General features: G+C 43.7%; 1 protein-coding gene across 1 annotated transcript in view; it reads right to left on the reverse strand.

Annotated features, from left to right (window-relative positions):
• CHCHD3 (coiled-coil-helix-coiled-coil-helix domain containing 3) overlaps positions 1–23,095 on the reverse strand; it is a 294,252-nt gene that overhangs the window by 66,186 nt on the left and 204,971 nt on the right. The window contains exon 6 of the mRNA XM_069765357.1: positions 16,202–16,272. Coding sequence (XP_069621458.1) covers positions 16,202–16,272 — 71 coding nt within the window. The remainder of the gene's footprint in view (positions 1–16,201; positions 16,273–23,095) is intronic.

Genomic DNA, 23,095 nt, shown 5'->3' on the forward strand with positions numbered 1-23,095 from the left:
ATGTCAACTGGCTGCAAGTGTGATTTAGTTATTGCCAACACCTGTTCGGTGCCACAGGAAAGTTACAGGTGCTGTTAATTACACAAATTAGAGAAGCATCACATGATTTTTCGAACAGTGCCAATACTTTTGTCCACCCCCTTTTTTATGTTTGGTGTGGAATTATATCCAATTTGGCTTTAGGACAATTCTTTTTCTGTTTTTTTCATTTAAGACAAATTAAATTAAGATAATAACAAAGAATTTGTGTTTGCAATCATTTTCAGGAAGAAACTAAGTATTATCTGACAGAATTGCAGTGGTGTCAATACTTTTGGCCACAACTGTAGCTTTGATCATTGTGGTCAAAGAGTTTGATTTTAACCCAATGGGTGCACAGGACATGAGTCCAGAATGCATCAGGCTTTAGATTTTCAACATACTTCTGATGCTCAAGTTTATGGTGAGGAGGTAGGAAGGGTTTTCTTCTGATGACTCTTCCATGAATGCCACATTTGTGCAGGGGTCTCTGAACAATAGAACAATGTACCACAAATGTCTAGTCTGCTAAATCTTTCTGAAGGTCTTTTGCAGTCAAGCAGGGGTTCTGATTTGCATCTCTAGTAGTGATGAGCGAGTGTGCACGTTGCTTGGGGTTTCCCGAGCACGCTCGGGTGGTCTCCGAGTATTTGTTAGTGCTCGGAGATTTATTTTTCTTCAACGCTGCTGCCTGATTTACGGCTGCTAGCCAGCCTGAGTACATGTGGGGGTTGCCTGGTTGCTAGGGAATCCCCACATGTATTCAAGCTGTCTAGCAGCTGTAAATCATGTAGCTGCGTTGACAAAAACTAAATCTCCGAGCACTAACAAGTACTCGGAGACCACCCGAGCAATGAGTATATTCGCTCAAAACTACTATCTAGCAATCCTATAAGCAGCTTTTACTGAAATTTTAGCTGCTTAGAAAAACCCATGACTGAAGATTTTTATCACTAGGTTAGAGGAGGCTGGGTTTTTATAAAGCTCGGATGATAGTGAACAAGCCATAACCCTAACAGGCCAATCAAGGTCTGAAACCTTGGTCAAAGTTATCTGTGCATAATAGTCTGCTAGAGTACTCAAACTTTTGCAATGGTCAATTTTCCATTTTGCAATTTTTAAAATGTAAAAAATGTTATTTTTTTTTGCCTAAAATACAAAGGAAATAGGTCATCTTTAATTTTAGGCCGTTTAGACATCATTTCATCTACAATTTGCTTAACTGTTCACAAGAAAAGTAATTTTGACCAGGGGTGCCTAAACCTTTACATGCCGCTGTAGATGGAAGAATAAACTAAATGTACAGTGGCATGTGATAGTATTCATCCCATTGGCTTTTTACCTATTTTGTTATGTTACAACCTGTGTTTAAATATATTTTTTTTAAATATTTATAATAAATAGTCAAGTTGGTGAAGTGAAGTAAGAAAAATATAGGCATTAAAGGGAACCTGTCAGCAGGATTGTGCACAGTAACCTACAGGTCAGCGCTGTAATACTGATTAAAATGATACCTTGGTTGATGAAATCCGTCTGACAGGTTCCCTTTAACTAATTGTATACACCAAATAACTAAAAATTGGTATGTGCTTATGTATTCATCTTTTGCTATTAAGCTCCCTAAAATTTCTGGTGCAAGCAATTACCTTCATAAGCCACATGCTTAGACTGCACACAGGTGGACTTCATTTCACCAAGTGTCACATGGTCTGTCAGTGTATACACACCTTTTCTGAAAGACCACAGAGGCTACAACACCATTAAGCAAGAGGCACCACTAACCAAACAACACCATGAACACCAAGGAGATCTACAGTCCTGGATGCCTTTCTTGAAAATTATAATATTACAGGTTACGCCTTTCTTGAAAATTATATTACAGGTATCTTTCCTCCATCTCGCATATCTTCCCTACCTGATCTATCTATCAAAATAAATTAAATCACGATTTCCCCTGTCCCCAAAATCCACTGCCTCGGAGAAACCCTTGACTCTGCCCTGTCCTTTAAACCGCACATCCAAGCTCTCGCCACCTCCTGAAGCCTCCAGCTCAAAAATATTTCTAGAATCGGTCCTTTCCTCAAACCTTACTCTACCAAAATGCTTGTGCATGCCCTCATCATCTCCCGCCTCGACTACTGCAACATCCTCCTCTGTGGCCTACCTTCTAACGCTTTCACACCCCTCCAGTCCATCCTTAACTCTGCAGCCCGACTAATCTCTCTCCTCGCTACACTCCTGCTCCCCTCTTTGCAAATCACTTCACTGGCTCCCAAATTCCCAGCGTATCCAGTTTAAAATACTAACACTGACCTACAAAGCCATCCATAACCTTTCTTCTCCCTATATTTCCAAACTAATCTCACAATATCTTCCCTCACGTATCTCCGATTCTCCCAAGACCTCCTTCTCTCTTCCACGCTTATTCGCTCCTCACCCAATCGCCTCCAAGACTTCTCCTGAATATCCGCCATCCTCTGGAATTCTGTGCCCCAGCACGTCCGGTTATCCACCACATTTGGATCCTTCAAACGGAACCTAAAAACCCATCTCTTCAAGAAAGCTTACAAATCTGTAATGACCAAACGGCCACCTCAACACCATTGGAGCTACTGCAACCCTCGACCTACAGTCTCCTTCCCCATAATCCTGTAGAATGTAAGCCCGCAAGGGCAGGGTCCTCTTCCCTCTGTACCAGTCTGTCATTGTTCGTTTGTTTACTGGAAGAGATATTTGTATTTTGATGTTACCCCTTCTCATGTACAGCACCATGGAATTAATGGTGCTATATAAATAAATAATAATAATAATATAAATGGGTGCTGGATTTTGTGATGGGATATTGAACCAGGTTTCTAGTTTGATTGTCGCATGTGGAGATGGAAATGTTTTGCCCTATATGAGGCAATTAGCATCTATCTCATGGGTTTTTGCCTTCCTCTTGAGCATGATGGACTTGGGATTACCTTCAAACTTAAAAACTATGAATCTACTATTAGCCATTGTAAAAATACACAAGCATAAATGAGCTGTATTTCATGTATTTTTTTAACTCATCAGCAGCATAACAGAGAATAAAGAACAATAACTCGGACCCCCATTACACAGAAGTAGAGGGGCTTTATCTGGAATTACTATTACGGACGGAAAATCTCTGCATTTGTATTATATCAATTTAAAAATGAGCAAAGCAATTTTATTAGAGAATTTACATTTCCACTAATGCTAAACTAAATTCCACCTGTCTTTGAGGCGGAGGCAATAAATGACCAAAATAGAAGATTTATTATTCATCAAGTAGAGAGAAGGCCTCATTGCTGTCAGGTGAGGGGACAAATATGCCAAGTGCTGAGCAAATGGCACATTAGTTTAATCCACAATCCAATACAGTTGCACATGAATTAAGAGCTCTTGAAATAGACTTGCCTCATTCTCTCTCAATCCAATTCTTTACCATCATAATCAATAATAGGTTGAGCTTTGTCGTGGCTAAGAGAAGCCGATGAATGCATGTGCACAGCTGCAGGATAAGTCGATCTGAAGGGTACAAGAGGAACTCACTGCCGGCATTTCAGCCAAGATAAACAAGCAAACATTTCTACATTATATATTAGGTTGCCAGAAGGCAATTTGCAGAATCTAAATACTCCACACCATCAAAATGTATATTTTGTGAAAAAGGAGGCAGAGGATGGTCATAGAAATATAAATTCTGGTGTAAGCCAATGCTGGCCTTTAACGGCATCCTCCAGTAATACAATGTCTAAAATGACAGCAATAGACATGTTCACAATGCCTAGTTCATTGCGAGTAGTGACCTCAGGCCTTTTATTTGTACAAGGTATTTATTGTTACCTCCTCTAAACTGCGCTACTCGCCCCTTCCTATATCCACATTCAGAACACCAACTCCTTCAGGGGTGGACACTTACAGCTCGGGGCCCCTGTGCAAGAAATGTGTCTGGGCCCCCCTCCTTTTAAGGCGACAAAGCTATATATAGATAGATAGATATAGATAGATAGATAGATATAGATACAGCACCAGAAAAAAATACCTAAAAGCTTTCACGCTTCCCTGACCAGCATTCCATTGGCCTTCCAGACAGTAAACAAAAAGGGAAACAGCACATAAAGATGTAAAAAAAAGAGGACTTTAATGCCCTGTGGCGTGGCAACGTTTCGGATAATACAAATCCTTTCTCAAGCAATGAATCAAGCAGTGCTACAGACATATATAGGGTGCACATGTCATTAATTAATTAGCATAAAATTTCAAACATGATTTGTGAAGACCTAATTACTGTATTACATAGATTAAAGTGCCAAGTGCAAATATACAAAATCTTCCATAAAATATCTTATACATGTATGGTGATATATAGTGTACAAAGTACTTAACACTGCAATTAACATGTGATTAATTAAATAGTCGCAAGTGATGCACGCCAAAAAAGACTGAAAACACAATCACATCTTCATTAAAAAAGCGCATTTCCCACACAGTGCATAAAAATCACTTGTCATAAAATACTGCCATATACTGTGGCTTGTCATTATATCTCTGTTTTAAGGCGCAGCATAAGTGCACTTCTCACACAGTGTATAAAAAATAATTTGTCATAAAATACCATCACATGTTGTTTTCAAGCTGAGTTTGATCACATAATGATGTATAAATATTTTTATAACCTCATAAAATTAACAATTTGGGATCATGTTATGTAACTAATATGATTACCGTATATACTCGAGTATAAGTTGAGAATTTCAGCCCATTTTTTTAGGCTGAAATTGCCCCTCTCGGCTTATACTCGAGTCATTCCCAGGGGTCAGCAGGGGAGTGGAAGCAGCAGCTGTCTAATTATACTTACCTGCTCCTGGCGCAGTCCCTGCACGTCCCTGGTTCCCGGGCGCCGACAGCTTCTTCCTATAGTGAGTGGTCACATGGTACCACTCATTACAGTAATGAATATGGACCCGACTCCACTCTCCTAGGGGTGGAACTGCATATTCATTACTGTAATGAGCGGTACCATGTGACCGCTCACTACAGGAAGAAGCTGTCAGCGCCGGAGAACCAGGGACACCGCGCCAGGAGCAGGTGAGTATAATGCAGTGCGCGATATTCACCTGTTCCCAGTCCCACCGCCAGCCGCCGCTGCGTCTTCCCCGTCCTCTGCAGTGACACTCAGGTCAGAGGGCGCGGTGACGCGATTAGTGCGCGCCGCCCTCTGCTGAACAGTCAGTGCAGAGGATGGGGGAGACACAGCGGCACCGACGGTGGAACGCGGAGCAGGTGAATATAGCAAGTGCCGGGGGCCTGAGAGGTGAGTATGTCTTTTTTTTTAATCGCAGCAACAGCATATGGGGCAAATTTCTGTATGGAGCATCTTATGGGGCCATGTGCAGCATTATATGGGGCAAATATCTGTATGGGGCCATGTGCATTATATAGGGCAAATATCTGTATGGGGCTATGTGCAGCATTATATGGGGCAAATATCTGTATGGAGCATCTTATGGGGCCATGTGCAGCATTATATGGGGAAAAAAAATGTATGGAGCATCTTATGAGGTCATGTGCAGCATTATTTAGGGCAAATATCTGTATGGGGACATGGGCAGCATTATATAGGGCAAATATCTGTAGGGGGCCATGTGCAGCATTAGGCTGGTTTCACATTTGCGTTTTTTGCCGCTGCGTTTTAACGCAAAAAAAACACATGCGTTTTTTTCCCTATATTTAACATTAAAAACCGCATGCGTTTTTTTTTGTATGCGTTTTGCCACGTTTGACGACGCATGCGTCATTTCTATGCTTGCGTTTTGTTGCGGAAATGCAACGTAGTAATTTCTAGAGGCTTTTTTTGCAGCAAAAAAACGTATTGCTGTCTATGTAAACGCATGCGTTTTTAAGCACATGCGTTTGGTTGCGTTTTTTAACGCATGCATTTCCATAGAAAAACAAGTCTACACACTGATAAGCCACCTCCCACCATCAAGGTGATAAAGGAATCCAAACCCTAACCCTAGGGATCCAAACCCTAACCCAAACACTAGGGATCCAGATCCAAACCCTAACCCTAACCCTAGGGATCCAAACCCTAACCCTAGGGATCCAAACCCTAACCCTAGGGATCCAAACCCTAACCCTAACCCTAGGGATCCAGATCCAAACCCTAACCCTAGGGATCCTAACCATTTCTATTTATAGTGGATTTCCTAGTTGATTTTTATGATTGGCAGCTGTCACACACTAAAGACGCTTTTTATTCCAAAAAAAAAAAATTCTCATCATGCGTACCAAAAACGCAAACGCAGGAAAAACGCATGTAAACGCGTAAAAACGCCGCATTTTTTTTACCGCATGCGAAAATGCATGCGTCTATGGAGCATCTTATGGGGCCATAATCAGCATTTGTGGAGCATTATATGGGGCAAATGTCTGTATGGAGCATTTTATGGGGCCATAATGAACATTTGTGCAGCATTATATGGGGCATATTTTAATATGGAGCATCTTATGGGGCCCATCAAACTGTATGGAGCATTATATGGGGAGTATTTAGTATGTAGCATCTTATGGGGCCATCATGAACTGTATGGAGCATCTTATGGGGCCATGTGCAGCATTATATGGGGCAAATATCTGTATGGATCATCTTATGGGGCCATGTGCAGCATTATATAGGACAAATATCTGTATGGGGCCATGTGCAGCATTATATAGAACAAATATCTGTATGGAGCATCTTATGGGGCCATGTGCAGCATTATATGGGGCAAATACCATATATACTCGAGTATAAGCCGAGATTTTCAGCCCATTTTTTGGGGCTGAAAGTCTCCCTCTCGGCTTATATTCGAGTCATACAGTGTCTTCAGAGGAGGAGCGGGGCTGTCTAATAATACTCACCTGCTCCTGGAGCGGTCCCTGCACGTCCCTAGTTGTCCCAGCGCCTCAGCTTCTTCCTGCACTGAGCGGTCACATGGTACCACTAATTACGGCAATGAATATGCGGCTCCACCTGCCATAGGGGTGGAGCCAGGGCCATATTTGCCACTAGGCACGTGAGGGCACGTGTCTAGGGCGGCAGGAAGCGGGGGGCGGCACCTGAGGTTTCTTTTTTTTTTGTAAATAAGTCTGGGGCAAACGCCCGCCCACCCACCTTTCCCCCCTATTCACCCCCTCCTTGAAGACGACATACTCACCCTCCTCCAGTGGTGCCTGCAGCTCCGTTGGTCTCAGCGCCGGCAGCTCGTCCTGTGCTCACAGCGGTCACGTGGTACCGCTCATTAAGGTGATGAATATGGACGCATATTCATGACCTTAATGAGCGGTACCACGTGACCGCTCACACAGGAAGAAAATGCAGCGCCGGGAGTGGGGACAGAGATGCAGGGAGTCCGTTCAGCAAGCTGTGAGGAGGGGGGAGTATGACGGCCCAGGGGAGGAGGAGGACGGGGGAAGATGAAGAAGGATGGGGAGGAGAAGGAGGACGGGGAGGATGAAGGAGGACAGGGAGGATGAAGGAGGACGGGGAGGAGAAGGAGGACGGGGAGGATGAAGGAGAAGTAGAACGAGGGAGAAGAACTTGTAGTGATTTGTCCTTTGTGAAGGAGCCAATACAAAGAGCCGGCTCCCTGCTGTCAAATGAGTCATGTCTGCTGTCATGTCTTTTCCCCCTGGACACAAACACCTCCCAGCCATCACTCGGCCCCTCCGTGCGCCGTCTCCTGTGCCTTCATTAACATACCCGGCGCCTGCGCTGTAAGTTCCTTTTTTGGGCATGCGCAGTTTGTTCTGCCCTTCGACTCACATCACATGATGGGAACTTACAGCTCAGGCACCGGGGACTTTAATGAAGGCACAGGAGACGGAGCACGGAGGGGCCAAGTGATGGCTGGGAGGCATTTGTGTCTGGGGGGAAAAGACATGCCCCCCGGACAGACTACAAGTATGGCAGCCAAATTAAAAAAAAAAAAACGAATATTGCAGCGTTGGAAGGGACCCCAAATAAAAGAGCCACCTTGACAGAATGCAGCATTAGTGCTGCACAAGGAGGCTCTTTTAGTTAAGAATGCCAGGGGGGGTGACAGGTTCCCTTTAAGTGCCCCCAGACTGCACGCATTAGGCTATGTGCACACATTCGGAATTGCCGCGGAACTTTCCGCTGCAATTCCGCAACTCCCTGGCGTGGGTAAAACGCATGCGGAATTCACATGAGTTTTCCCGTTAAATACTAGCGTTTTACAAGCGATCTGTAGTATCGCTTGGAAAACTGATTGACCGGTTGGTCACACAATCAGTGTTTGACAAGTGTGACCAACTTTTTACTATTGATGCTGCCTATGCAGCATCAATAGTAAAAAGACAATGTTAAAAATAATAAAATAAAAATCCTTGCGATGCTCCTGTTCCCAGCAATACCTCGCGACAATGACCCCAGATGACATAGCATCACGCGAGACCGCTACGTCATCACAGGTCATTGTGCAAGGCATCACTGGGAACTGGAGCTGCCGGGAGCATCACTAAGGCCTGGGCTGGATCCGGGGGCCGCCAGAAGGAGAGTATTAGAACTATTTTTTATTCCCAGTGCCTGGAGGAGAGTCTCCTCTCCTCCACACCCGGGTGCCATCCGCACATGATCTGCTTACTTTGTGCATGGTGGGCAGAGAATCATGCGGAAAGTAAGCGTATCAATGCATTCCTATGTGTGTGGAATCACCGCGATTACGCACAAAGAATGAGCATGCTGCGTATTTTTCTGCGATACGATTCCGCCACGGAAAAATAGGCAGCATTAGCACAGCATTGCAGAATCTCATTGAATTCAGTGGGTTGTGTTGTGTATGTGTTTTCACAGCGTACAGTGTGTGTGTGTACAGTGTGTGTGCGTACAGTGTGTGTGTGTGTGTACAGTGTGTGTGTGTGTGTGTGTGTGTGTGTGTGTGTGTGTGTGTGTACAGTGTGTGTGTGTACAGTGTATTAGCACAGTGCTTGCAACATGCCTTTATTTTTACGAATTATAATCTTATACAGCGCCAACACATCACAGCACTTACTAATTTAGAAAGGACATGTACAAAAAACGCCACATATTAGAAAGTAATACGTTAAGACCACAACCGAGTAGCAGGGGCCCTCTTCACAAGAGCTAACAATCTGAGCCATGCATACAAGATGGGGGGAGCTGAGCCATGCATACAAGATGGGAGGGAGCTGAGCCATGCATATATGATGGGGGGGGGGGGGGGGAGCTAAGCCATGAGGTGATGGGATGTGTGCAGACACAGTATGGGGAGTCAGGTGAGCAGGCAGTATAAGGCTGCCGTCACACTAGCAGTATTTGGTCAGTATTTTACATCAGTATTTGTAAGCCAAAACCAGGAGTGGAACAATGAGAGGAAAAGTATAATAGAAACATATGCACCACTTCTGTATTTATCACCCACTCCTGGTTTTGGCTTACAAATACTTATGTAAAATACTGACCAAATACTGCTAGTGTGACGGCAGCCTAAAAATGAGGGGTAAATATATGAGGAGACAGTATGGTAAACAGAGGGATGTGAGAGGAGACAGTATGAGGGAGGGAGGGAGGGGAAGTGTGAGGAGACAGTATGGGGGGAGAAAAGTGAGTGGGCACAGAATAGAAACTGAGTAGTGGGTTCATAGCATGGGGGGACAGTGTAAGGTCACAGCCAGGAGGGGACATTATACCAAGGAGGGGGAGTGTGATGAGAGAGTACAGTATAAATACTGGGCCCTATAGAGTGGGACACAGTGTGAGAGGACAGTGTGAAGAAGGGGGCCGGTATGGAAAGGAGAGGTCAGTGTGAAGAGCATGTACCATAAGAGGGACAGTGTGGGGGTCATATTTTGTGCAGACAATATAGTGAGGGGCAATGTTTTATTCAGGAGCATTTTAATGACATGTCTATCTTTAAGGGCATCATGTGGAGATTTTCTGCAAAAGAGCGGAGAAGATGGAAGTCTGCAGAGATGGCTGTGGATGACAAAACTCATCACGGGATCTGGACAAGATGAAGAAAAGGAGAACGACTCCAGAGACGACGTCATCTATAAAGTACCTTAATGTAAATGGTATTTGTGATACTGACTAACTCATGTTTTTATTTATGTTAGGACAATTAAAGGGGATGTCCAGGTTTGTGATGAGTCTGCAGTCATTCTTTGTGACTGCAGACTTCTGAGTTCACACAGTGCGCACTGCACACTGTCAGGATTCTCTCGAGCTGGCGATTTACATACATGCGGTCACGTGCTGACTAGACATATGTGGCCTCCGTCAATGAAAAGGAACTGAGCGAGGCCGGGCACGTCTAGTCACAATGTGGCCAGAGGTATACAAATCTCATGTTTGTCCTGACGTGACCGTCCACCGGCAAGGGAGAATCCTAAAAGTGTGCAGTGCATTAGTTGTGAGAATTCAGAAGACAGCGATGTCAGGATTCAGCTCTGCAGGTTCCAGTAGTTGTCACATGGACACTTCACTCACATGCGACTTTCACACTTATGGTCCTGTGACAACGAGCTTCTCTTCTGCTTCTCTCAGTTTTTCACTGAACATTGAGAGCATTAGGGAGAGGAGCTCGTGGGTACATGACTAAGTGTGCAAATCACATATGTCCTGGGGGGGGGCACCAAAATGAATTCTTGCCTCGGGTGCCAGAAAACCTAGATACACCTCTGCCGGTATGTTACTCCGAGCGGCGATTACCGGGTCCGGTGGAGGGATGTCTGTGCACAGTGCAGCACAGGCAGTGAGGCAGGCACTGAGGGTGTGCACAGAGAAAGAATGGAGACCCGGAGACTGCCCATCCCAGTCTACGCCGTAGCCTGGAGCCCTCATTATCATAGGCATATGTCAGTTAATACATTGTTTTTCTAAAGCTTTATAGTGTAGTTTTAGGTCAGGGAGGAATGGCTAGGGATGAGCTAGCAAGGTGCAGGGACAGGTAGTGATGGCTACTTGTGGACATGTGCGGCACTTGCGGTTTTGCATTTGCGGTGAGACAAAAAAAACACTGCTAGCAGCGTTTTTTTTCAATTGCTGCAAGTACCGCATTTACTGGATCGCGGCAAAACCGCAAGTGCCGCACATGTCCGCAAGTCCCATAGGGAATGAATGAGGACGAACGCAGTGTTGCCGTAAGTGATCCGTTATGCGGCAGATGCGGAAAAACTGCCGGATCTGCTGCAAAAGGCAACTTTCACATCAGAGATTATTGCCAAGTCACTGCCGATAGTGTCATACTCAACAATGGGGGAGGCAGCACTAAAAGTGCCTAGGGCAGCAGAAACTCTAAATACAGCCCTGGGTGGAGCCACATATTCATTACTGTAATGAGTGGTACCATGTGACCGCTCAATACAGGAAGAAGCTGCAGCGTCGGGGAACCAGGGACTGCACCGCGCCAGGAGCAGGCGAGTATAATGGGGAGGGGGAGCGCAGCGCTGCGCTATTCACCTCTCCTCATTCTAGCCGCTGCTCTGTCTTCAGTGTCATCTGCAGTGACGCTCAGGCCAGAGGGCGCGATGACGTGGTTAGTGCGCGCCCTCTGCCTGAACGTCAGTGCAGAAGACGCTGAAGACGGAGCGGCGGCTGGAAAGAGGAAAGGTGAATATTTAAAGTGCCGGGGGCCTGAGCGACAAGAGGTGAGTATAAGATATTTTTTTTTTATCGCAGCAACAGCAAATGGGGCAAGTGTCTGTATGGAACATCTTAAGGGGCCATAATCAACGTTTGTGCAGCATTATATGGGGTAAATATCTCTATGGAGCATCTTATGGGGCCATAATCAACATTTGTGCAGCACTATATGGGGCAAATGTGTCTATGGGGCATCTTATGGGGTCATTATTAACCTTTATGCAGGATTATGTGGGGCATATTTTAATATGGAGCATCTTATGGAGCCCATCATAAACTTTATGGAGCATTATATGGGGCTCCTGATTCAATATGGATATTCAAAAACACTTAACCTACTGATGTCTCAATTAATTTTACTTTAATTGGTATCTATTTTTACTTTTGACATTTACAGGTAGCTGCTGCATTTCCCACCCTAGGCTTATACTCGAGTCAATAAGTTTTCCCTGTTTTTTGTGGCAAAATTAGGGGGGGTCGGCTTATACTCGGGTCGGCTTATACTCAAGTATATCCGGTATCTGTATGGGGCCATGTGCAGCATTATATGGGGCAAATATCTGTATGGAGCCATGTGCAGCATTATATAGGGCAAATATCTGTTTTGGGCCATGCGCAGCATTATATGGGGCAAATATCTGTATAAAAAAGTTATGGATCTTGAAAACAGAAAAAAGAAACCACAAAATAGCCATTACCGGAAAGGAGTTAAACAAGAAATTATTATATAGTTAATCATCTCCTAAATGTTTGGTTTCAGACACTGCTGCCAAAGAACAAACTAATGAGAGGTCGTAAGTCTTAATACGCCAGCAATCCAATTAAGTAAGGGAGTATCAACGTGTTATAATTTGGGAATTCAATTAATATACTAATTTTATAAAGATGAAACCCAAAGTCCCCTCTGTGAATGAAGCGGTGGTCCAGCATACACACCACTACTCCATTCATAAATGGGGATTATTAACCATTAATCCTGTGGACACCTATTACATGAATGTAGTTGGAAAAAAAACCTTAATAAACTTATGACAGATCTGCAATTAAACATAATCCTATTTTATGCTGTTAGCCCTGTTAAAAAATAACTAACAAGAGATAGAAAGAAAAAAAAAAAAACTTTAGGGACACGATATCGGCTTCTTAATTACTGTGATTTTAGTAGAATAATAAAGCCGTTATACTTTGACTCGGATGGCCAGGGGGAATACAATGTTACCGAGGCATCTGGTGTGTTTCCTGCTACCATCCCTTTAATTACAAAGGGGAGGAAAGCTAATACAAATGTAGAAATGTAATTACTTTGTAAAAGCCCAAATCCTAGCCCAAAGCCATGTTCTTCCTGTAATATCAAATTCTTCTCTTCTTGTGTAAACTTTTCATTACAAGGACGACATCTTCATAATCTAATAAAAATGGTTATAATGCAACTGCTGGAAATATTATTCCTGCATTAGAAACAGTGGCATGTTTTAGTAATGTTCTTATAATGCAATTTGCGCTGCGCAGGAGCCCATTGAACTTGATCATTTAGAATGTGATCAATGTGAATTAGTGGCTCACAGAGATAAAGCATTTGATCATTGGGAATTTGATCAATGTTTCTCCAGGCCGAGCACAGATCAGGCATTTATCAAGAGTGTGCATAATTGTAAGCTCATTTGCACTAAGAGAAAGAGGTAATAAGCTTCTCCCAATGTACTCTGTGCATTCCAATCCTTGGTTACATGCTTGAAGGGATTCAGGTGGCATGCACCCTTTCTTTCTGACACCACTGCCTTACAGTCTTTGTACTAATGACAAAGGAAGAAAAGTCATGCCGCTGTCATCAAGTGCAGAACAATTTCACACAATGTAGTAGTATTGTGTGATCAGCAGGAACTACCTACAGTAATTGCATTCGTTATGTAAAACGTCAGCGATCGGCTTTTTCAGACTTGTATTCATTCACAATTGATGTCCAGTTTGGTTGTGGAATATTCTCAGCTTCAAAGCCCCTTCTCTAGCCGCCTGCTAGTCATATTGCAAGGCTCGTTAAAGGGTCGATATTGACTTCTAGGATTGCTACTACCAATAGGTGGCACTAGAGTTCAAGTCCACTTCCTCTGACAGTTTGCATATTTCATTTCCCAGAGGAGCATGCAAGGCATTAAAGTCTAACACTGGCATGTCACTCTCCATAAGGAGAAAACTTACCCCTTCAGGTTAATGCAAAAAACATATGCAGTCCACTCCCCATAGTGGTGGCAGCAGGTAGCCATAATTGTATTAAACGTCAGGTGGGAGGATTTTGATATTTGTTTTCAAACCAAAGCCCCAAAACTATTGGATATCTTGATTGCATCCACCTCTACACTTTCGCCTTCAAATAAACTGCTCACTAACACAAAAGGAACTCCCCCCTTCTCTCCTTTTGCCATGCATGTGCAAGTTGTCAAAGCATGATAAAAGGGAATCTGTCAGCTGGTTTATGCTATGTAATCTGAGGGCAGCACGAGGTAGTAGGGGCTGAGACACCGATTTCACTGTGTCACTTATTGGGCAGTTGAATATTAGCACTACCCAGACAACAGCTCACATGCCTCGTGGTCCAACTACGCCCCCAGCACAGATTAGCAGCTTACTGTCAATATACAACCAACATGGAAAGTGAGGCCGCATATCCAGTGAAATGGACCATTTATTCACCCATGTTTCGCAGCTTACTGGCAATATACAATGGGCCATATTTTGCGGATTATAAGATGCACCCCAAAGTTTGTGCAGGAAAATAGAAAAACATTTCTTTAAATAAAATAGTGGTGCGTCTTATAATCCGCTTTTACAGTAGCTTACTGGAGTGGCGGCTGCAGTGGAGCAGGGTCACAGAGCCGCTGCAGGGGGCCCAGGCCGGGAGGAGTGGGTGTTGAGCAGTGTGATGGGCTCCGGGCTTTCACAAACTGTCAGCGGAACCCCCACACTTTCCATGGTTTTCAATGTGAACTTTGTGAAAATGGCCACCATAGGCGACGCATGAGCAGGTTGCGATCTCGGGATACATATTATGAAAGCCCGGAGCCTACTGCAGTGTTGCACCGCTGAACATCTACTCCTCCCAGCCTCAATCCCTCAGCATCGCCCCATTCTCCTGCCGCGTTCAGCTTCCTGCAGCATTCACCCTGGGACCCCACTCCACCACAGCAGATCACCCCCCTCCCCACCGGTAAGCTACATTCGAATTATAAGACATACTCTTTCTACCAACATTTTTTTATGAAAAAAGTGGGTCTTATAATCTGTGGTATGGGTGGGAGCAGCTTTCTGAGCTCCGCTACATCTAAAAACTGATTGCATCACAACTGCACCCAGTAAACTAAGTGATACATTGCTGGAATTCAGGTCTCCTACAATATACTGCTCTCAGTTAAGTTAGCAAAAACCTGATGAAAGATTACCTGTAACAAAAGCTCATAGCAATATGCAATGTAATGTCAAAGCTATTGTGGTGAAAATCTAACCAAGAAGAAAGAATAAAAATTGTGACACTTCTGTCAACATGGAGATATGTATATACGGTATCTTGTGTTCACATGATAATTCCACAGCTACAGGGGGCAGACATATCTCCCACAAAGAAAAAAAAAACAAAACACTTTCCATTTTTAGTTCCCTTTTGTACTGCAAACTTGTCTGTCAACACCAGTACATATAACAATGATGGCAGATGATGTCAACCAGTTTTAAAAGGAATATTGCAGATATGATTTTACTTAGTATTCACTTTTATTTGTATGAATGAAAAGGTGAAGTTAGCATCCCTAAACATGTGGGGCCCTCACACAGATCAGACAGCTATCCACTGAACCATTGACATTAATCACTCCCGACTCGACCATTCACAGGAACGCCTGGCCGAGCACGCCTTTGGTCTACTCGAGAGATTCTCGGTCAGACCCCTCTAGCAATGGAGAACAAAAAGATCATCTGCTGAAATTGAGCAGCCAGGATCCTTCTCTCCCCCAACATGATCTGTAGGGGTAGGAGATGGGAGGCCCCCATACACATTAGGCTGTTGGATGACCTTAGCGGGATTGATGGAATTTATTCTAATGTATAGGTTGGCCTTTATTCTAGGACACAAGATAAAGTGGTATGTGAACTGCCCATAATAATTACACATTCAGCCTTTGCCTAACAGGTTTTCACCAAGTGCCTGAGAAATGTCCAAAGCTTGAAATTTTATTTCAATTTTTTTTTTTTTAAATGTATACTTATCAGCACTGCGGACGAGGTCAGTTATTGGCAGCAACACATCACATGACGGTAAACCACTACTCCAGCCCAGTAAGTAATGAGCAGTGTGGAGGACCAGCACATATATTTTTTATTATTTTATCACATTTTACTTTCCAGGATAACTCTGCCAGGAACTCTGACACAAACACTATAGGTACCATATATACCATACAGAAGTCTTTCTTTCTACCACCTACAAATACGAAAACAAACAAAAAACGTCCTTACTTGAATCTTGACTCCACGGTGTTTGCAGCGGACTGATATTGTTCAGTAGTAACTTTATAAAACTGAGCACTCTGAAAAACAAAGTCAGTAAAAAAAAGTTCAGTTTACATTTTTCGGAATATTTAAGACATAGATTGGAGTGGGGGATAGGGAAGACGGGTGAGACTGACTGCCTACTTGAAGCCATGTAAATCCTGCTGTGTTTAGGGTGAGGATATCCTCAAAGAGCTTGTCCTATAGGTTAAATGTAGGATAGTGGGATACCTGGCTGAGACTCCCACCGATCCCAAAATTGGTGAGTCCAATACCTCCTTTGTGGATGGAAAGTTGGTTAGCATGTGTAGCCACTATGATCATGAAAAGCAGCCTAAAACTTCCAGTGAAGGACAAAGCTTCTGGAGTCCTATCAGAGACTTAGGAATTCATATTCACATTCATCTGTGGTCAGTGGGAGACCATTTCATACTGACCCCCAGCATTCGCACATTTTTACCTATCCTGTGGATGAGTGATAAATGTAGTTTATGGGAGAACCCTTTTAAAGAAATGTCCAATCCCAATCCTGATCCAGTACCTTGATGCAACTCGTCAAGACGCTCCAGTTTCATAAAGAGGCATGCACGTTTTTGTGTATCAGGAACATCTGACTCCTGCACACCTCTTCATCAAGGCCTGAGCAAACAATGCCGGTCTTGATGAATCAGGCATTCTCTATTCTTTAGCAATAGAGAGGACCTTCTAGTTTTCACTTTAAACAATTGAAAATTGCCTCTTTGGGGATAGAGTTTGGGCCAAAATAGGCGTCCTTGGTGACACATGGATCCACTATCTATACCATTGTATTTACTAAAATCTTATATAAAGTATGAATTAGGTTTCCTTAAAATGAATCTGTGAGTAGGATCAACATTTCTACGCCATGGACACACAGGTCATAGGAAGCTGAATAAAATGATCCCTTGATATCTGTGATTCAAATGTCTTATTTCAGGGAAATCCACACTTTTTTTAATATGTAAATAAGCTGTTAATATCAATGGCCTGTACAGATATTCCTAAGAATCTGACTCCAGAGCTTATTATAACTGAGAGGGGGAGTTACCAGTGTGAGACAAGTAGATAAGAATTGCAGACTGTCAGTCATTACATGTCTCACACTGGTAATGTCCCCTTTTATTTAAAATAAGTTCTGGAGGCAGAGACTTGGGGAGATCTATGTCCAGTTCATAGATCTTAACAGCTCATTTACCTAATAAAATATGGATTTCTCGTCTAGAGTAAGATAACGGATCGCAGATATCAAAGTATCATTTTATTTCACTTTTTATGACCCGCACGCCTATTTAGGAAGCTTAGGAGGGTTTATTCTACTAAGAGATTCCCTTTAAATAATCAACAGTTAAACATGAGTCAAAAACAGTATTTTTTTCCTTTTTAATTGCATCCACTCTGCTCTTTTCTGAAGGTAAGAAAGAAGAGAGTGGTTGGGAGAAAACTAGACTTCAAGAGAAGACTACACAGGGGTTTCAACAACTAAAAGAAACAAAAGACCAATGTGCCAGAGTACATACAAATAAAATTGTGTATCTTAACTTATACATAAACAAGGATCAGAAAAGAGAAGCAATAGGAAGGTCATATCCCACAAAGGAACATAAAATCCTAAATGAATGCAGAAGGTAAGACGGGGAAATAACAGCGACTATTCTGAAATTGTACAGAAAATACCCGGATCCCCGAAAATAGGGCGCCCCCTGAAAGTAAAGCATGCTAGGGGGAGAACTGTGTCTGCTAATATGAGTAACCCCCCCTGAAAATAAGGCATACCTTGTTCTGTGCATGGGGCATGCAGTTGTGTCTCGCTCCCGCTGTCCGGTGCCCGCCACTGCAGCCGCGCTGTTCGCAGGAGTTAATCACAGCCTCAGAGCTGTGTGCCGATCTCTGCCCATGAGCCCTTTGCCAATCACAGCGCAGAAACCATGGGCCAGTTGACGTCATTCATAACCTCTGATTGTTCCTGGGTTGTGATTGGCCCAGGGCTCCTGCGCTCTGATTGGCCCAGGGCTCCTGCACCACCAAAGCACTGAAAGCAGCACCACTGAGGAAACCAGTAAGAAAGTGAAAGAGTGTGTGTCTGTGTAAGGGTGTGTGTGTATGGTGCACACATGGGAGGCTGTCATGGGATACTGTGATAATGGGAGGCTACAGTGGGATTACGGGATGATGGGAGGCTGCAGTGGGATGATGTGAGGCTGCAAAACTGTACTGTAGAATGATGGGGGCTGTAATGGAATGATGGGGGTGCTGTATTGGCGACTGTAAAGGGATGATGAGGGCTGCAATGGGATGATGGTAATATTTGGGGCTGCAAAACGATGATGGGGCTGTTACGGTAAAGGAACTGCTGTGGATGATTGTTACGATAGCGGTACAGTGTCCAGAAAGTGTGTGGGAGCCATTTTAGAGCCCTTATGTTTTGTAGCCCTGTGTGGGAGTCAGGCAATTACAGTACCTTACTGTAGTGTGTTACTTTGATTTGTGGTCTGCTTTTCTGCTGAACGGTCTACCGTAAACTACAGTACTGTAAAAGAAATACCGTAAACAATGGTGATACGGTATATTTTTACCCCTAGACATGAGCGCTAAAAGAAAGAGCTCTTCCGTCGAGTACAAAAAGGAATCGTGGAGGAATCTTGGGGCAAAAATCTTACTGAATTCTGCAAGGAGAAAATGTTGAGTGTCCGATTGGTCCAAAAATGGCGAGCAGATTATGGTAACCTCAGTCAACAAGTGGACAGCGGAAATGCTAAAAAGCGCAAGGTTGGATCTGGTCAGCAACCATTATATTCCGAGCTGGAAGACCTGATCTGTGAGTGGGTTGCTGACAGGAGAGCAAAGACATTGGTTGTGATTAGGGCTCAGATTCAAGAATTTGCCCTTACAATGGCACCACAGTTTGAAATTGCACCTGAAGAATTCAAGGCATCACAACACTGGCTGGATAACTTCCTGTAACGAAGTGAACTGTCTTTGAGAAGATCTACAACACTCTTTAGGCTGGAAGATGCTGAAATTATTAAACGCGCATTTGCATTCAAGACCTTTGTTGATGATGCTAACTTCTCTAAATACAATCTTTCCAACATGATTGCCATGGATGAAACTGCAGTGTTTATGGGCCGAGCATCTCAAACAACAATTGAACAACGAGGTGCCTCCTCAGTGTACGTTCCCTCCACTGCTTATGAAAGTACACGTGTTACCTGTATTTTGGCGATGCGTCTGGATGGCACTATAGTCCCACCTTTACTCATTTCAAAGGACAAGAAAAACAAGATTGAACGTGTTTCAGGCATTTATATTCTTGAAACTGAAAAGGCCTGGGCCACACAAGCAGTTATAAGGAAGTGGGTCGATTTAATGCTGCCGCTTGTTACGCGAGGGAGCCAAAGAGGAATGCTGATCTGGGATGCAGTCAGCACACCGCGCCAAAAACATGAGGAACTTCCTTCATGAGAGAAAAATAGATCAAATAATGATTCCTGCAGGAATGACGGCTCATCTCCAGTCTCTTGATATCGCCATTAACAAGCCATTCAAGGACAATTTGCGTGTGGCAATCAATGACTACATTGAAAATAGAATGGAGAGAAATCAACGTGGAAACTTTGTGAAACCTAAACTGCCAGAGATTGTGACTTGGGTGAAGAATTCATGGGGGAAAATCACTGACACTTGCATTGCAAATGCACTACGAGCAGGCTACCTTGACAAGAAGTGCTCATTTAAGGACAGTGCTATTACTAGACATGAGAGATATGGGCCAATGATTCTGAAAGAAATGGAGTCACAAGAAATTCCACAGGAACTTTAGAGTTTGGATTGTTATGATGATGTTCCAGAAGATGATGACATGGCTGTCATTGAATAAATCTTGTTTTGTGTTATTAAATATTGAGATCAGTAAATGAACCATTGTTCGTTGTTTTACATGTTCTACATGGAAATACCGTAATTATACAGTAGTAACAAGAAATTCTTGATATGATTCACAGTTTATTTGATTCTACTGTTTTGTGATGATTACTGTTGAGCATATGCTGGTATGCTAATAAATGTTAATTTTCTTGTTCCAAAAAAATTTGTCAATTTGTCAATAAGACATGGTGCAACTTTCGGAGCAAAAATGAATATAAGACGGTGTCTCATTTTCGGGAAAACAGGGTAGTATATATAATCTATACCAAAGTACATTTAAGCTGAACAGCCTATCATTGCCTGCACTTCTTTATAAGTTTTACCCTGTTTACCCTGTCCAATCAACTTTTTAATCCAAGTATACTGTTCTTCTGAACAATGTCTCAAACGACATATATTTCTCAGGCTTTCAACGAGAAATGTATGTACAACATGTCCTGGCTTCACCCTTAAATAAGGGCCTGATTTACACCAGTTTCTTCAAAGAATGATTGACCTCACTAATTGAACTCCACACTGCTATTAATTTGAACACCCGCTTCCCCCGTTCAATTAATTATTCTAATACGCAGACTCAACAACCTGCAGATCATGAATGGGGGGGAAATGGGGGGTGCGTCTTACAATGCGGATATACCTTATCGGTGGTGCCGCTGCGGGTGTCCGATACTTGCCGCCACACTATCCCCGATGTTGCCGTGTGCTGCTGCTGCCGCACTGTGTCCCCGATGCTGCCGCCGCGCTGTGTCGTCGGTGCTTGCTGCCGCTCTCTGTCCCGTGCTGCGTGATGGGGCTCTGCAGTTCCATCCATGCTTTCCTGTGCGGTGGATTCTTTCCGGGAAAAGGGCCGCCGGGAGGTCTCGGGAGATGAGATCTCAGCGCTGAAATCTCATCTACCGAGATTTTGTTGTCAAGATCCCCATCTGCGCATGCTCCACCTCCCGGCAGCCATTTTCTCGGAAGGAATCCACCGTACAGGAAAGCATGGATGGAACTGCAGAGCTCCCCCTTGCAGCACGGGACAGAGAACGGCGGCAGCACCTGACAGCATTGGACAGAAAATGGCATCAAGCATCGGGGACACAGCACGGTAGCATCACTCGGTAAAACAGCGCGGTAGCAAGCATCAGGGATACAGCGCGGCAGCAGCACCCAGTAAACGAGTGTGGCAGCAAGCATCGGGGACACAGAATGGTGGCAGCACCCGGCAGCATGGGAGAGTGCGACGGCAACACCCACCGCCTCCAGCAGCAACCCTGAGCTCCTGCTTCACCACAGCCACCACCCCCGGTAAGCAATAAGATGCATGGATTATAAGAAGCAACACCATTTTATTAAAAAAAAGTTATTTTCCTATTTTTCTCCTCAAAATTTGGGGTGTGTCTTATAATCCGGAAAAAAGTGAAAAATACGGTAAATTGTTTGACATGTGGAAATATAATTTATACCAAAAATAGTGATTAATCTGTTTGTTCATATTGGACTGCTATTTTTAACACTATAATATATATATATATATATATATATATATATATATATATATATATATATATATATATATATATATATATATATATATATATATATATATATATATATATATATATATATATATATATATAGCACCATTCATTCCATGATGCTGTACATGAGAAGGGGTTACATCAAAATACAAATATCACTTCCAGTAAACAAGACTAAGAATGACAGACTGGTACAGAGGGAAGAGGACCCTGCCCTTGCGGGCTTACATTCTACAGGATTATGGGGAAGGATACAGCAGGTCGAGGGTTGCAGTAGCTCCAATGGGGTTGAGGTGGCCGTGTGGTCTTTACAGGCTGTAAGCTTCCTTGAAGAGGTGGGTTTTCAGGTTTCTTTTGAAGGATCCAAAAGTAGTGGATAACCGGATGTGTTGGGGCACTGAAATCCAGAGGATGGGTGATATTCGGGAGAAGTCTTGGAGGCGATTGAGTGAGGAGCGAATAAGCGTGGAGGAGAGGAGGTGGTCTTGGGAGGACCGGAGATTACGTGAGGGAAGATATTGAGAGATTAGTGTGGAAATATACAGATGAGAAAGGTTACGGATGGCTTTGTAGGTCAGTGTTAGTAATTTAAACTGTATACGCTGGGAATTTAGGAGCCAGTGAAGGAATTTGCAAAGAGGTGAAGCAGGAGTGTAGCGAGGAGAGAGATTAATTAGTCGGGCAGCAGAGTTAAGGACGGACTGGAGGGGTGCGAGAGTGTTAGAAGGTAGGCCACAGAGGAGGGTGTTGCAGTAGTCGAGGCGGGAGATGATTAGGGCATGCACAAGCATTTTGGTAGAGTGTGGGTTGAGGAAAGGACGGATTCTGGAAATGTTTTTGAGCTGGAGGCGACAGGAGGTGGCGAGAGCTTAGATGTGCGGTTTGAAGGACAGGGCAGAGTCAAGGGTTACTCCGAGGCAGTGGATTTTGGGGACAGGGGAAAGTGTGATTTCATTTATTTTGATAGATAGATCAGGTAGGGAAGATATGCGAGATGGAGGAAAGATAATGAGTTCAGATTTGTCCACATTGAGCTTGAGGAAGGGAGAGGAGAAGAAGGAGGATATGGCTGACAGACATTCTGGGATTCTGGAGAGCAGAGAGGTGACATCTGGGCCAGAGAGGTAGATCTGAGTGTCATCGGCATATAGATGGTACTGGAAGCCATAGGACCTTATGAGTTGTCCCAGGCCGAGTGTATAGATTTAGAAGAGTAAGGGTCCTTGGACAGAGCCTTGGGGGACTCCAAAAGAGAGGGGGCGAGATGAAGAGGTAGTATGGGAGTAGGAAACGCTAAATGTGCGGTTGGAAAGATATGAAGAGATCCAAGATAGGGCAAGGTCTTTGACCCCAAAGGAAGAGAGGATCTGTAGTAGGAGGCAGTGGTCAACTG

This window comes from Ranitomeya imitator, chromosome 4, assembly GCF_032444005.1.
Source record: "Ranitomeya imitator isolate aRanImi1 chromosome 4, aRanImi1.pri, whole genome shotgun sequence".
NCBI classification, from domain to species: Eukaryota; Metazoa; Chordata; class Amphibia; order Anura; family Dendrobatidae; genus Ranitomeya; species Ranitomeya imitator.